Below are 11805 nucleotides of genomic sequence, written 5' to 3'. Positions count from 1 at the left end.
GGTGAGACAAGGAGGTAAAATTGGGGAGACCCTCCCCTTTCCGTGTTCTTAGCGTGTGTGTTCGGGGCTGGCATGTGTCTTGGCAAAGCGCGGCAGTGTCCGGACGCGCCGGTGGGCACCGCTGTTGTACGGTGCAGGGCGAAACACCTTTTGAGGTGCTCAGAGTCATGCAGGTCCCACTCTTTGCTCAGGAGCCCCTGAAATCTCCAGGTTTTGCCCCAATTTCAGGTGTAAACTCCACGCTGGGCCTTAAAAAAAGCCTTGGCAGCTTCCTGGCCAGTGCCGGTGGGGTTAGAAGAAGCGCTAGCGGCGGTTTTGAGGATCCTCCCCTTGTCCTCAACACTCTCTTCCTTTCCTTTTTTCTTGGGGGGGCAGGAATTTACTCCATCGCTGGGGAAGTTACACCCGTGGGTGACTTCAGACCAGGTAAGTCATAATTTTTTTCACCTTTTCAGGCTTTTTTGTAGCGTGGATGAAAAGCAGAACTCCCCGAGGCGCGTCCCCGAGGCTGAACCGGGCTTTATTTTCAGCACGGTTGGTCAAACGTGTCTTGCTATACGCTGTGTTTCTCTCCGGATTTGGTTCTTTCTGTCAAACGACATCACATCAACCCAAAATTATCCTGAAATTCCATGCTGGGGGGATGGAGAGGGAATTTATCGCTCCATCCTCACCCTCAGAGCTGGCGTTTACACCTTCGCAGGCTCAAATTCATCCCTTCCTGCCGCGGAGAGCTTCAAACTTCAGCAGAATGGCTTAGATTTGCAACCGAGGGGAGAACACGGCTCCGAAAGAGCAGAGGGACGTTATAAAACTTGATAAAAATGATAAAATCAATATATCTTGAGAAAAGGGTGTAAAAACCTTGCCGGAGGTGCTGTGGATTTACCCAAGGGGGAAGGGAAATGGCATTTTTTTCATGCTTTCTGAAGGATTGAACTGGTCATTAACAGCTGGGATTCTCAGTTGGTGTAAACCCCTGATTTTCACCCATTTTTTCCTCTCCTGTAGCATCCCCGGACAGTTTTGATGATGATTACGATGATGTTTCCCTGTCGGATCGTGGCCACAGGCCTCCGGTGGCCGATGAAGATCTGCAGAGCCAGAAGAGCAAAGGAGGCACAGGTAGCACCCACCTCCTCTCCCCACGTTGCCTGTGCGGTCGAGGACCTCCGCGGGGTAGGATTTGGCCCTAAAATGCCCCCAAAACATCCCCCAGCGACTCTTTCCTTCCTCCCAACAGGAGTTTACATCCTGGCGGGGAAACCAGCGTCTCCAAATCCTTCCCAGAAGGGTGAGTCGCTCTCGACCGATGCCGCTATCCCGCAGCGGAGGCCTCGGCCGCATCCAGAGGCGGGGATTCCTCCCCGCTTTCCTCCACGCTGCTCTCCGCAGGTGACACGGAGCCCCGAGGTGGCGGGGGACGGAGCCGCAGGGTGACGTCGGTGGCCGTCCTCTACGTCCTGGTAGCGCTGAGCTTCGTCGCGTGGGTGCTGCTTTTCGCGCTGGCCGTGGTGAAGCGTAAGTGTCCCTGGGAAGGGTCCCCTCCGGGCTGGGAAGTGGCTGGTTTGGTGAAATACCCCCCAAAAAATAATTTTCACTGTTAAAAATAACACATGGCTTGTGCCTGCGGTGCTTTAAGCGTCCGTCCATGTAGAAACTGCAGCTAAAGCCCGTCTGACTCCACGCCTTGGTGTTAATTCAATCCTGATACGTGAATTTTAGGATTTTATCACCAAATCACCCTCAGGGTGGTATGTCTGGGTGCTGCCTCCTTCTGCCCACACCAGCAGCACTCCCTGTTAGCTACAGGGTGTAAATCCACTCTGGAATTCCCCACTGAGCCTAAAAAAATTCCACAAATTGGCCAAATTAAGAATCTGCTCTGAAATTCCCCCATTCCCAAAAAAGCCATAAATCGGGCAATTTTATGCACCGCTCAGGATTCCTCGGTGTGATCCAGCCATGTTTTTTTCCTTTGTTCTCACTTCAGAGATGGAGATCATGGAGGAGTTAAAGCTCTTGAGGACAAACTACTCCGAGAACCAAGCCAATGGTAGGTCCTCGGGCTCGCAGCCCCGCGGTGAAGTTTAACGGCGTGTTGGGAGACACCGATTTTTTCAGTGTTCGGCTCTTTTCTGGCACCGGTTTTGCCATTTGATATAAAATAAGGAAAAACCAAATTGTCTTTTTGAGCGGCTCCTGGTTCCGCTCTGTCTCATAGTAAACCAAAGGGGGGAAGCAGAAAAACGTGGTGGGGACGGGGCTGGTGGCGGTCGCTCACCCCGTTGCGCTCCCTGCAGTGCGGCAGGAGCTGTCGGAGATGCGACGGGAGCAGACGCGGATGCGGAGCGGGATGCACAAATACTATGAGGAATTGCAGGACATCACAGGTAAAGCTGGGGCGTCTCCGTCTTGGTGGTCTCTCATCGTTGTCCACCGGGAGAGAAACCTCCTGCTTTTAGTCCACAAAGGTCTTAGGGATGGAAAATTTGTGTGATTTATGCCAATTCTGATATGTCAACTCGCCAGGGAAGCTGCAGAGGGTTTTTTTGGTAGAGAAAAATTGATTTTTGCCTGGATTTTGAGGGATTTCTCATCCTCCCAGCGCTGATCTGCAGATCCGTCTTGGACAACAAGAAGTGCTCAGCTGGCTGGAAGATCTTCGAGAAAAGCTGCTACTCCTTCTCGACGGAGACGATGAGCTGGCCGGACGCGAAGGAGAGCTGCGCCGACCAAGGCGCTCACCTGGTCACGGTCAACTCGGAGCTGGAGCAGGTCAGTCGGCTGCTTACGAGTGAAAAATAATGAGTTTCTCGGCTTATGCAGTGCCCAAAATACCCCTTTTCTTGGAGAACTTCTACTGTGGCAAACACAGGAACTCTAAACCCTCTTCTTTTTTGGCTCAAATTAACCAAAATTGGGCATCGGGCTCAGAGTTATTTGGCGGGGGAGAGAAGCGCTGATGATCAAGCCGAGTTCAGTCGAGTAGGACTTCCTGGTTTTGAGGAAAAAGTGCTAAAAATGGAGCACAAAAAGGTCAACGTCTCCTTTCCGGATTGTGCCCTTTGCTTTAATACACCCCAATTAGTCACTATTTACCAAAAAAAACACAGCTTGGATATCGTGGCGGTGACCTCACCTTAATCGCCAAAAGCCTCGCGATGCTCCATAATCCACTGGAATTATTGTTTTTGGGGCTGTTTTAACCAATTCTGCTTTTCTAGAAGTTTCTGAAGGACAACATTAACCGCAGCAGCACGTACTGGCTTGGAGTGACGGATCAGCTGGAAGAAGGCATCTGGGTCTGGACTACTGGCGAACAGACAAGTATTAGGTAAAAATTCCCTCAAAACCAGAAAATAATGAGAAAATAAATGGAAGAAGGTGAAGGTGACACACCAAAACTTTGATTTTTGGTAGCTTTACCTAAGTCAAAGGGTTTATGTTGGAAAAAATGGTATTATCGGAGTGTTTTCTTGCTGGTGGTAAAAAAAAAAAAAAAATGCAGATTTTTTCGTGGTTTCCTTCCCTCAAAATACAAATTTTACCTTTTCCACTGCCGTGGGCTTTGTTGTTATTTATTATTTTTCACTTTTTCCTTTTTCTCCTTCTTTTCCTCCTTCTTTTTCCAGCTACTGGAACACGTGGAAGGAGAACAAAGACAGAGACCAGAAGGATTGCGGCAGCATCGGACCTGATGGCATCTGGACTGACGACAGATGCTCCCACTCCAACCACTGGATTTGTGAAAAATCCTGGAATTGCTGATTTCAGCATTATTTTTTCCTGTTTCCAGACAATTTTGAATGCACCCATGAAAAAAAAAAGTACATTTCAAACTTCTCGCTCGGGATCTGGATGAACTCACACAGCTCCGGGGGGAATCCAGAGGCTCCACGCTACCATTTTTTGCCTATTAACAACGTGAAAATCCCTAAAAATCAGTAAAAATCCCTGTGACCCACAACCCATGAAAAAAAAGGCATTTTCAGTTAAAATAACCACTGTAAAAAGGTTAAAACCCCACTCACCGGTGCAAAAACCAATCCCGTTTCTCGGTGTCACTGAATTTCTCCTTCCCCCCGCCAGCTCTGCTGCCACGTCATGGTTTCTTCTTAATCTCAGAAAAGACAATTTCAATTTCAGTCAAATCCTCTTTTTTTTCCCCACTTCCAAGACTTTTTTCCATATTTATCCTTCCCTCCCCCAGGCACCAGCCCCCATCTCTGCCCCAGAGCCAAAAAGACCCCTAAAACCCCAATTCTGCTCACTTTTCCATCTCTTAATTCAGCACATTATCACCCAATAAAACTTTTTTTTTTCCTAAGAAACGCAGCGTGCGCTGTTCTGTCTTTTTTTTGCCCCAGAAATCAAACAGCTCCTTCAGACCCATCTCGGCAGCTGAAAATTTCCGGAATTCAAAGAAGTCCCATTAAAACCGTGATGTGATCTTAACACTCGGGTTTTTTTTTAAAGGGTTATAAGCTAAAAATCGATGTTTTTTCAGGGAATTTCTACATTATCGATCAGTGGAAATGCAACGATTTGTTACAGGGGACAAAATTCCCTCGTCGGGTTGAAAATTAACTGTGGGAGCTCCCTCTCCCTCCTGAAAATTAGGACATTTGAGCTGGGTTTGAGAAATTTGCAGTAAAATCAATAAAAAAAGGACCCATGGCAGAAAGTGAAACTGGTTTTAAGCCATTTTTGGCTGGTTTTCAACAAAAAAAATAATCGCCACCAAGAGACGCTTCTGCCCTCGATAAAAATTTGTTAATTTAACCAAAATGCCCATTTCTAGCAGGAAAATGGAGGGGTTGGGAGGGGACTGATCCCTGCTTATGTGGGGATCTGTTGGCTCTGGTGGTGGAGACTGGGGGTTACTGGGAACACTGGGGCTAAGGGGTACTGGGAGGGCACTAGGAGCACTGGGGAACTAGGCTGGGGGAGTAGTGTGAACATGGACTGGGGGTTACTGGGAAGGCACTGGCAGATCTGGGGCTGAGGAGGGTATGGGGAACGCTTGAAGCACTGGGCTGGGAGGTACTGGGAGCACAGGGCAAGCACTGGGAAAGGGAGACAACCCAGTCGCAGCACTGGGGGTGTACTGGGAGCACTGGGGCAGGGCCACAGCCCAGTCCCATCACCAGGGGGCTACTGGGAGCACTGGGGCAGGGACACAGCCCAGTCCCATCACCAGCAGGGGGGTACTGGGAGGGCACTGGAGGTGGGGGGAGTGCCCAGGGCCCCCCAACCTGCCACCCCGCCTCACCTGCCCTCCGGAGCCTCCTCAGCCTCCCTCGATGCCCCATTGGCTGAGCCACGCTGTCCATCTCAGCTCACAGCCAACCACCGCCTTCTCAGTGCTCTGGGGGGCGGGTTTTCCCTTCAGCACCACCTCCCACATCTGCCACTCCCCATTGGCTGGTGCAAATGCCATTCACCCCACTGCACAGTAGGACCCGCCTCCTGGCACCGCCCAGCTCCCACCTCGCACCAATCAGGTGCCTCTTGGAGGCAGGAAGTCACACACAGCACCATTGGCTGCCAGTCCCTGTCAATCAAGAGCGAGCAGGAAGCTAATTGGCCTCTGGGGGAAGGGGGCGGGGTTTGACTGGCTCTAAACCCCACCCTCTCCCGTCTGTCTGCCTCAGGGGCCCCTCCCCAGACCCCCAAGTGGGCCCGGGTCTACCCCCCCCCCCACCAGCCGCATCCACCCGACTCCTCGGGGACGAACCACGTGCCTTTAATCAGCTTTTTTCAACCCAAAAAATCTGCCAGAGCTGCGGCGTGAAGGTGGACGGAAAAGGCCCGAAACAGAGCGATCCTGGGGGGAAAAAAACGCCGGAAACGGGTCGTTTCGCAGGAAAATGCCAGAAATGGGGCGATCATGGAGAGAAGCAGCCAGAAAATGGGGCAAAACTACTGGAAAAATGCTGGAAGTGGGTCCAGCGTTGGGGGGAAAACGCTGAAAATTAGTCGAGTCTTGGAGAAAATGGTAGAAATGGATCAAATCTGCAGGAAAAATGCTGGAAATGGGTCGGATGTGCTGGAAAAGGGTCGGTCTTGGGTGGCACCTGCTGTCACTTCTCCCACATGCAGCCATCGGTGCTGTGGCTCTGCGTCCTCTCCCCTTCCTGGGGGGTGAAAAGGGGCGACACTGGGGTCAAACGAGACCAAAATGGGGCAAATATGGGGCAGAAGTTCTGGTAGTTTCTTGCCAGACCTCCAGGCACCCTGGAGGGACCCAGGGGTCCAGGCAGCCTCCCCCGTGCCACCCCTGGCCCCCACCTCCTTTTGGTGGCACCCAGAGGACACAGATGTTTAGGGTGCCCACCCAGCACCCCCCAGGGACCCAGGCACCAGGGTGCCCTTACCGTGACATAGCTGATGTGCATCTCTGTGGTGGGCATCTCGGGGGGTTGCGCTCGTTGCCCCAGCGCCCTGAACCAGCGCCGATACTGCTCTGTCACCTGTGGATGGAACCCAAAGCCACATCCTGCGTGTCCCTGTCCCCTCCCACGCATCCCCAGACGCCTGGGCCCCCACCCCGTGGTACCTGCCGGTTGAGGACGCAGTGCACGAGGAAGATGAAGGCTCCCTGCAGGCTGTTGACGATGGTGAAGATGAAGGCCACCACGATGTTGTCCCCTTGCGCCTGCAGCAAGCCCAGACCCCACGTGCAACCCAGGATACAGATGTGCGCCAGCGCCTTGAACGTCATCAGCCTGACGGAACGCTCATTTTGCTCTTTTCACCCAAAAACCCGTCCCAGAAGCTCTTCCTCCTCCCCCCAAAAAACTCATCATGTTTCCCACCGACGCAAAAACCCACCGGGTGTTTTTGAGGGCCGTGACATCGGCATTGAGGGAGGAGAGTTTGTCCCGCAGCGTCCAGAGGGTGATGAGAAAAAACAGCAAATTAACCTGAGCAGAAAGCGAAAAAAACCATCATTTTTGCAAGACAGGGTCTGTGGGGCATAAATTCGGGGTGGAAAAGGGTCAACGGTGCAAAACTGCGCACCGTGGCGTGACCCTCACCGAGCACACCCAGCCCATTGCACGTTTGCTTAATACTGTCCTTAAACAGACACATGAATTTGCTCTTTTTATGCAAATCTCTTAAATTCCTCAATTTGGGATCTATGGGGGAAGAGCTGTGGCCATGGTCATAAATTTGGGGTGGAAAAGAGGCAAACGGTGTGTAAAAAAACGATCATTAATGTACCATGGTGCAACCTCTGCTGAGGACACCCAGCCCATGGGGCGTTTGCTTAATACTGTTCTTAAAGATAAGTCTAAATTTGCTCTTTGTTCCCCCCAAATTTTTCCCCCCTCCGCTTCCTTTCAGTGGCAAGACACCCACCAGGATAATGACACAGACAGGACCAAGGAAACTCCAGATGAAGCCTCTCTCCATGCTCAGCCAGCAGCTAAAAAAAGGGAGAAAAAGGGAAGAACACCCCAAAATCCTTTTGGTGGCATGAAAATACCCGCGTCTGGATGCCATGGCATCTTTTTTTGGGCTAATTTAGCCCAAATGCATGATGTTCTCCATTGATGATCCCACCCCGCTTGGCTGACCCCATCCCATGTGCTGGCGGGACTCACTAGTGCTTAGTGCCGTAGCCGCCAGGATGGACGGTGGCGGAGATGGCCACTACGATGGCCGGCGTGCCGTAGCCCACGAGGTGGATGTATCTTTTCCTGAAGCGACTGGAGCTGGTGTAGTTGAGGACGCTCAGGTTCCTGACGGTGAGGAAGAGGTGCAAACCCTCCAGGAACATCCAGGCAAAGCAGGAGAGGAAGAGGTAGTGGAGGAAGCCTGCCATGATGGCACACACCAGCTGGATGGGGGACAACAGGACCATGCTGGGCTTCCCAGTGTCACCAGAGCGTGTCCTGGGGAGGTGGTGGCATCTCTGGCGCTTGATGTTCAACACACCCCAGTGTGGCCTTGAGGAACCTCAAGGAGGCAGAGATGCTTTGGGCTGGGGCAAACCAGAGACATCCAAACGTCTCTTTCATGCTGAGCTACCCCCTAATTCAGCTGGCTCCTCAGACCCTGAGGAGCCTGTGGAGAACCCAAGGAGCTCAAGGAGACCCTGAGGAGCCCCTGAAGGCCCCAAGATGCTCAAGGAGACCCTGAGGAGCCCATACTTGGTTGTCAGTGCGGGGCATGACTACGGCCACGAGGAAGAGGAGGTTGGCAGCGAAGAGGCAGATGCTGAGCTGCAGGTGGAGGATGATGCTGATACTCCAGAGCGAGCGGCACAGGAGGAAGGTGGTGATGGTGAGGAAGAGGCAGACCAGTGACACCGACAGCCCCACGTAGGTCACCACGGTCAGCGCGAAGCTCTCCTGCGGGTGACATCACACGTGTGACATCATGAGAGTCACATCTGGCACGTGGCCACATGCAGCCATTCAGGAAGGAACAAAAACACCCCCAAAACGGCTGTTTTAAGGGTGCAAACGGGATCTTACTGTGATGGGGTGGATGGCCATGAGGATGGCGAAGGTGGAGAAGTGGGTGCAGGCGCAGACGGAGTGGAGGGCGTCCCCTCCCACGCGGGTGCAGCCTGATGACGTCCAGCGGCCTTCGGTGCCCACCAGCTGCCAGTACACACAGCGCGGCTCCTCGCCCGCCTGGGGCGCCTGCCGAGCACGGCCCGCTCGAGGCCCGTCCCGTGAGCCCGGGGAGGGTCCGCACCCCCCCTTCCCACCACCAGTTTGGGCGTGGAACAGGACGGGGATGAGCTGAGCTTGAATTTGCACCGGGACAGGGAGGCACCAGCCCTGGGTTTGCACTGGGATGGAGACGCACCAACCCCGGGTTTGCATCTGAGTCGGGGATTTGCCCCGTGATGGGGATGCATCGACCCCAAACTTGCGCAGAATCTGGATTTGCACCACAATAAGGATGCACTGACCCCACATTTGCACAGGATCCAGATTTGCACCAGGATGGAGACGCACCAAACCCAAATTTACACCGAGACGGGGATGCACCAAGCCCCAGATTTGCACAGGATCCGAATTTGTACAAGGATTGGGATGCACTGATTGCAAATGCGCACTGAAATGGGGCTGCACCGATCCCAAATTCACACAGGAGCCAAATTTGGACGGGAACAGGGATACATTGACCCCAAATTTGCACCGGAATGGGGACGCACCCCAAAACTCACCATTGCCATGCTCCAAATTTGCACCATGGTGACGCCTGGTGTCGACTCCATGATTTGGTCCAACACACCCAATGCAAGGGACCCTGTTGTGCTTCCTCATGCAAATCCCCACCCCCTGCACCCCACAGCAGCACCCCAAACCCCAGGACAGCCCCCCCCACCCCAGCACCCACCGTACGGTGCTGCAGGGTGATGTTGAAGGTGCCGTTGAAGGTGCCGCCGGGTTTCCCCACGGTGCCACTGACCACGCGAGAGTTGAGCCTTCCCTGGCGCAGCTCCGTGGTGCCACTCAGCACCTTCTCTATCTCCTTGTAGACAATGAAAGCCACTGCGCTCTTGCCTGTCCAGAGAACTGGGTCAAAAACCACCCCAAAAATACCAAATTTGGGTGGGTTTTTTTTGAGGTTTTTTTGTTTCAGCAGCAGCGTGGTGGCCGTACCTGCCTGGGCATTGCTCACCATCTCATGGCAGCTGATGGTCAGGAGCTCCTCGCCCACTGCCAGCACCAGCGTGGTCTGGGGGCAGTTGTCATGCACCACCTCCACCGTAGCCTCTGATTTGGGGTGAAAAAAGGTCTTTTGGGGGTCTTTTGCCTGCCCTGAGTGCCACTACACTCTTGGCACAGCCTGGGAAAGGGATGCAGTGATGCCACCAAGCTGGTTCCTGGGGCTCTGCAATATTTCTGGGGGCTTTGCAATGATTTTGGGGTGCTGCAAGGATTCAGGGGGGCCTTGGGAGCACCCATGGGTGCTGGCGTACCCATGGTGGAGGTGTTGAAGTTTTGGGAGCCGGAGCCTTTGAGGGCCGCCTGCAGCACGAGGGCTTCGGTGCTCTGCAGCAGCAGCTCGGTGGTGTTGGAGCGGAGATCCCTGAGCGCCTCCATCTGCAGCTGCTTCAGCGTAGTCTGGGAGGGCACACGCGTGTGTTAGGGTACATGTGTGTGTCAGGGGTGTGCAGGGATGCACATGGGGGAGAGTGATGCAGGGGAGGGATGCACATGGAGATGCACGGGGTGGTGGGGGATGCACGTGGGGATGGACACGTGTAGGGGTGCAGATGGGATGAACATGTGTAGGGGTACACATAGGATGGACATGTGTAGGGGATGCACATGGGATGCACATGGGGATACACGTGAGTAGGGGATGCACACTGGGCATGGTCACATGTAGGGGACAGACACAGGACATGTGTAGGGGATAGATACCAGGATGGACACATGTAGGGGACATATGTACAGGACAGACACAGGCCATCACATGTGCAGGGGACACACACCAGGAGGGACATGTGGAGGGGATACACAGGAAGATGCACATGGGATGCACAGGTGTAGGGGTTAGACACAGGGTTGCACACGTGTAGGGACTGGGCATGGGGTTGTACATGGGAATGCACATGTGTGTAGAGGATGGACAAGGGATGCACACATGTTCAGGGGACACAGACACGCGTGTGCCCGTCCCCGTGTCACCTGCAGCTTGTCCTCCGTGGGCCGGGCGCAGGCGTCCAGCAGGAGCTGCCGGGTGGCCTGGAGCTGGGTGCAGGGGACGGCTCCCGGGGGCGCCTGGGGTGCGGGTGTCGGCATCGCCCCGCGCCCCGCGGGCATCTGTCTGTGTCCGTCCGTCCTTCCCTCCGTGCCACCAGCCCTCCCCCTGTCCCTCCCTCCACCATCTGTCTGCCCGCCCTTTGTCTGTCTGTCCCTCCCGCCATCCCTCTCTCCCACCATCTCTCTGTTCCTCCCTCCCTCTGTCCATCGTCTGTCCCTCCAACCATCTGTCTCTCCCTCCCTCCTCCTGTCTGTTTGTCTGTCCCTCCCTCCCTCTGTCCATTTGTCCCTCCATCCCTTCCTCCTTCCCTCTTTGCATTCATCTGTCCATCCATTTGTCTGTCCCCTCCTGGCCCCCCCCAAACCCACCTTGGGGTCCCTGCACGCCCTCCTGGCCTCCTCCAGGATGGGGATGTTACAGGTCGACTCCGGTCTGGGGCCAAGCGCTGCGGATTTGGGTCAGTTTGGGGATGGGGAGGGGTGCCCCATCCTCCCCTGCCTGTGTGGCTCGGGGGGTGCTCAGCACCCACAGAATGGGGGGAGAAAGGGTTAAAAAGGGGGGGGGATGGTAAAAGTGGGGTGTTTGCCCCCCTTACCCTGGCAGGAGATGATGGAGGAGTTTTGGGGGATGGGGGCCATGCCGGGGGGGCACCCACATATCCAGGGTCCCTTTTGGGACCCCACCAGACCCTGACCCAGGCAGCAGCTGTTGATGGAGCAGAAGTGGGGACCACAGGACTCTGCGGGGGGACACACATTGGAGGGACCTCAAGGGTGGGGACAGCACCCAGGGGCCTGACTCCTCCATCTCCTGCTGGGACCCTCAGATTCTCCCAGCCCCCCACCCTTCACAGCCCCCCCAAACCCCCCAACTCACCTCTCTCGTGACCGTCAGCAGGGGGGAAGTGGCTCAGGAGGTGGCACAACACTGGAGGGACACAGGCGGACATCAGCACCCCAGGACCCCTCCCTAAAGAGTGACGCCCCCAGGATCAACTCCCCCCTAGGGCTCAAACCCCTCTTTTGGGGGTCAAACCCCCTTATGAGTGCACAAAATCCCCTT

At 54.5% G+C, this 11805-nt stretch overlaps 2 protein-coding genes across 3 annotated transcripts; one reads left to right on the top strand and one right to left on the bottom strand.

Annotated features, from left to right (window-relative positions):
- Positions 1 to 77: 77 nt before the first annotated feature.
- Positions 78 to 4275, top strand: LOC137675606 (hepatic lectin-like). 2 transcript variants are annotated; one of them, XM_068421774.1, is made up of 9 exons: positions 78 to 426; positions 1012 to 1125; positions 1244 to 1294; positions 1396 to 1521; positions 1994 to 2056; positions 2304 to 2393; positions 2609 to 2778; positions 3228 to 3337; positions 3636 to 4275. In XM_068421774.1, exons 1-9 carry the CDS (start codon positions 168 to 170, stop codon positions 3769 to 3771), a joined length of 1119 nt encoding a protein of 372 aa, XP_068277875.1. In that variant the 5' UTR covers positions 78 to 167; the 3' UTR covers positions 3772 to 4275. The 2 variants fall into 2 exon arrangements, with proteins under 2 accessions (XP_068277875.1, XP_068277876.1); XM_068421775.1 differs by lacking the exon at positions 2304 to 2393.
- A 1666-nt stretch (positions 4276 to 5941) lies between these two features.
- Positions 5942 to 11405, bottom strand: LOC137675562 (putative adhesion G protein-coupled receptor E4P). Its single transcript, XM_068421696.1, has 14 exons — positions 11339 to 11405; positions 11112 to 11188; positions 10668 to 10760; positions 9953 to 10097; positions 9633 to 9746; positions 9367 to 9533; positions 8490 to 8660; positions 8163 to 8363; positions 7614 to 7849; positions 7369 to 7435; positions 6838 to 6929; positions 6563 to 6731; positions 6381 to 6476; positions 5942 to 6140 (listed from the first exon to the last, which is right to left on the bottom strand). The coding sequence occupies exons 1-14, from the start codon at positions 11379 to 11381 to the stop codon at positions 6087 to 6089; spliced, it is 1725 nt and encodes a 574-aa protein (XP_068277797.1). The 5' UTR covers positions 11382 to 11405; the 3' UTR covers positions 5942 to 6086.
- Positions 11406 to 11805: the final 400 nt, after the last annotated feature.

This window comes from Nyctibius grandis, chromosome 35 (assembly GCF_013368605.1).
Source record: "Nyctibius grandis isolate bNycGra1 chromosome 35, bNycGra1.pri, whole genome shotgun sequence".
Lineage (NCBI taxonomy): Eukaryota > Metazoa > Chordata > Aves > Nyctibiiformes > Nyctibiidae > Nyctibius > Nyctibius grandis.
The sequence above is the reverse complement of the archived record's forward strand: the minus strand, read 5'-3'. Positions and strand labels throughout refer to the sequence as shown.

What these genes read in the sequence shown, in the direction of transcription:
- LOC137675606 (XM_068421774.1), top strand. Translation starts at nt 168, where the DNA reads ATGCAGGTCCCACTCTTTGCTCAGGAGCCCCTGAAATCTCCAGGTTTT. An exon ending in CGCGCTGGCCGTGGTGAAGC is followed by an intron (nt 1,522 to 1,993) that starts GTAAGTGTCCCT and finishes TTCTCACTTCAG; the next exon opens with AGATGGAGATCATGGAGGAG. An exon ending in GGCGAACAGACAAGTATTAG is followed by an intron (nt 3,338 to 3,635) that starts GTAAAAATTCCC and finishes TTCTTTTTCCAG; the next exon opens with CTACTGGAACACGTGGAAGG.
- LOC137675562 (XM_068421696.1), bottom strand. Translation starts at nt 11,381, where the DNA reads ATGGCCCCCATCCCCCAAAACTCCTCCATCATCTCCTGCCAGG. An exon ending in GGGCGTGCAGGGACCCCAAG is followed by an intron (nt 10,761 to 11,111) that starts GTGGGTTTGGGG and finishes CCCGCACCCCAG; the next exon opens with GCGCCCCCGGGAGCCGTCCC. An exon ending in CTTCAACACCTCCACCATGG is followed by an intron (nt 9,747 to 9,952) that starts GTACGCCAGCAC and finishes ACCCCAAATCAG; the next exon opens with AGGCTACGGTGGAGGTGGTG.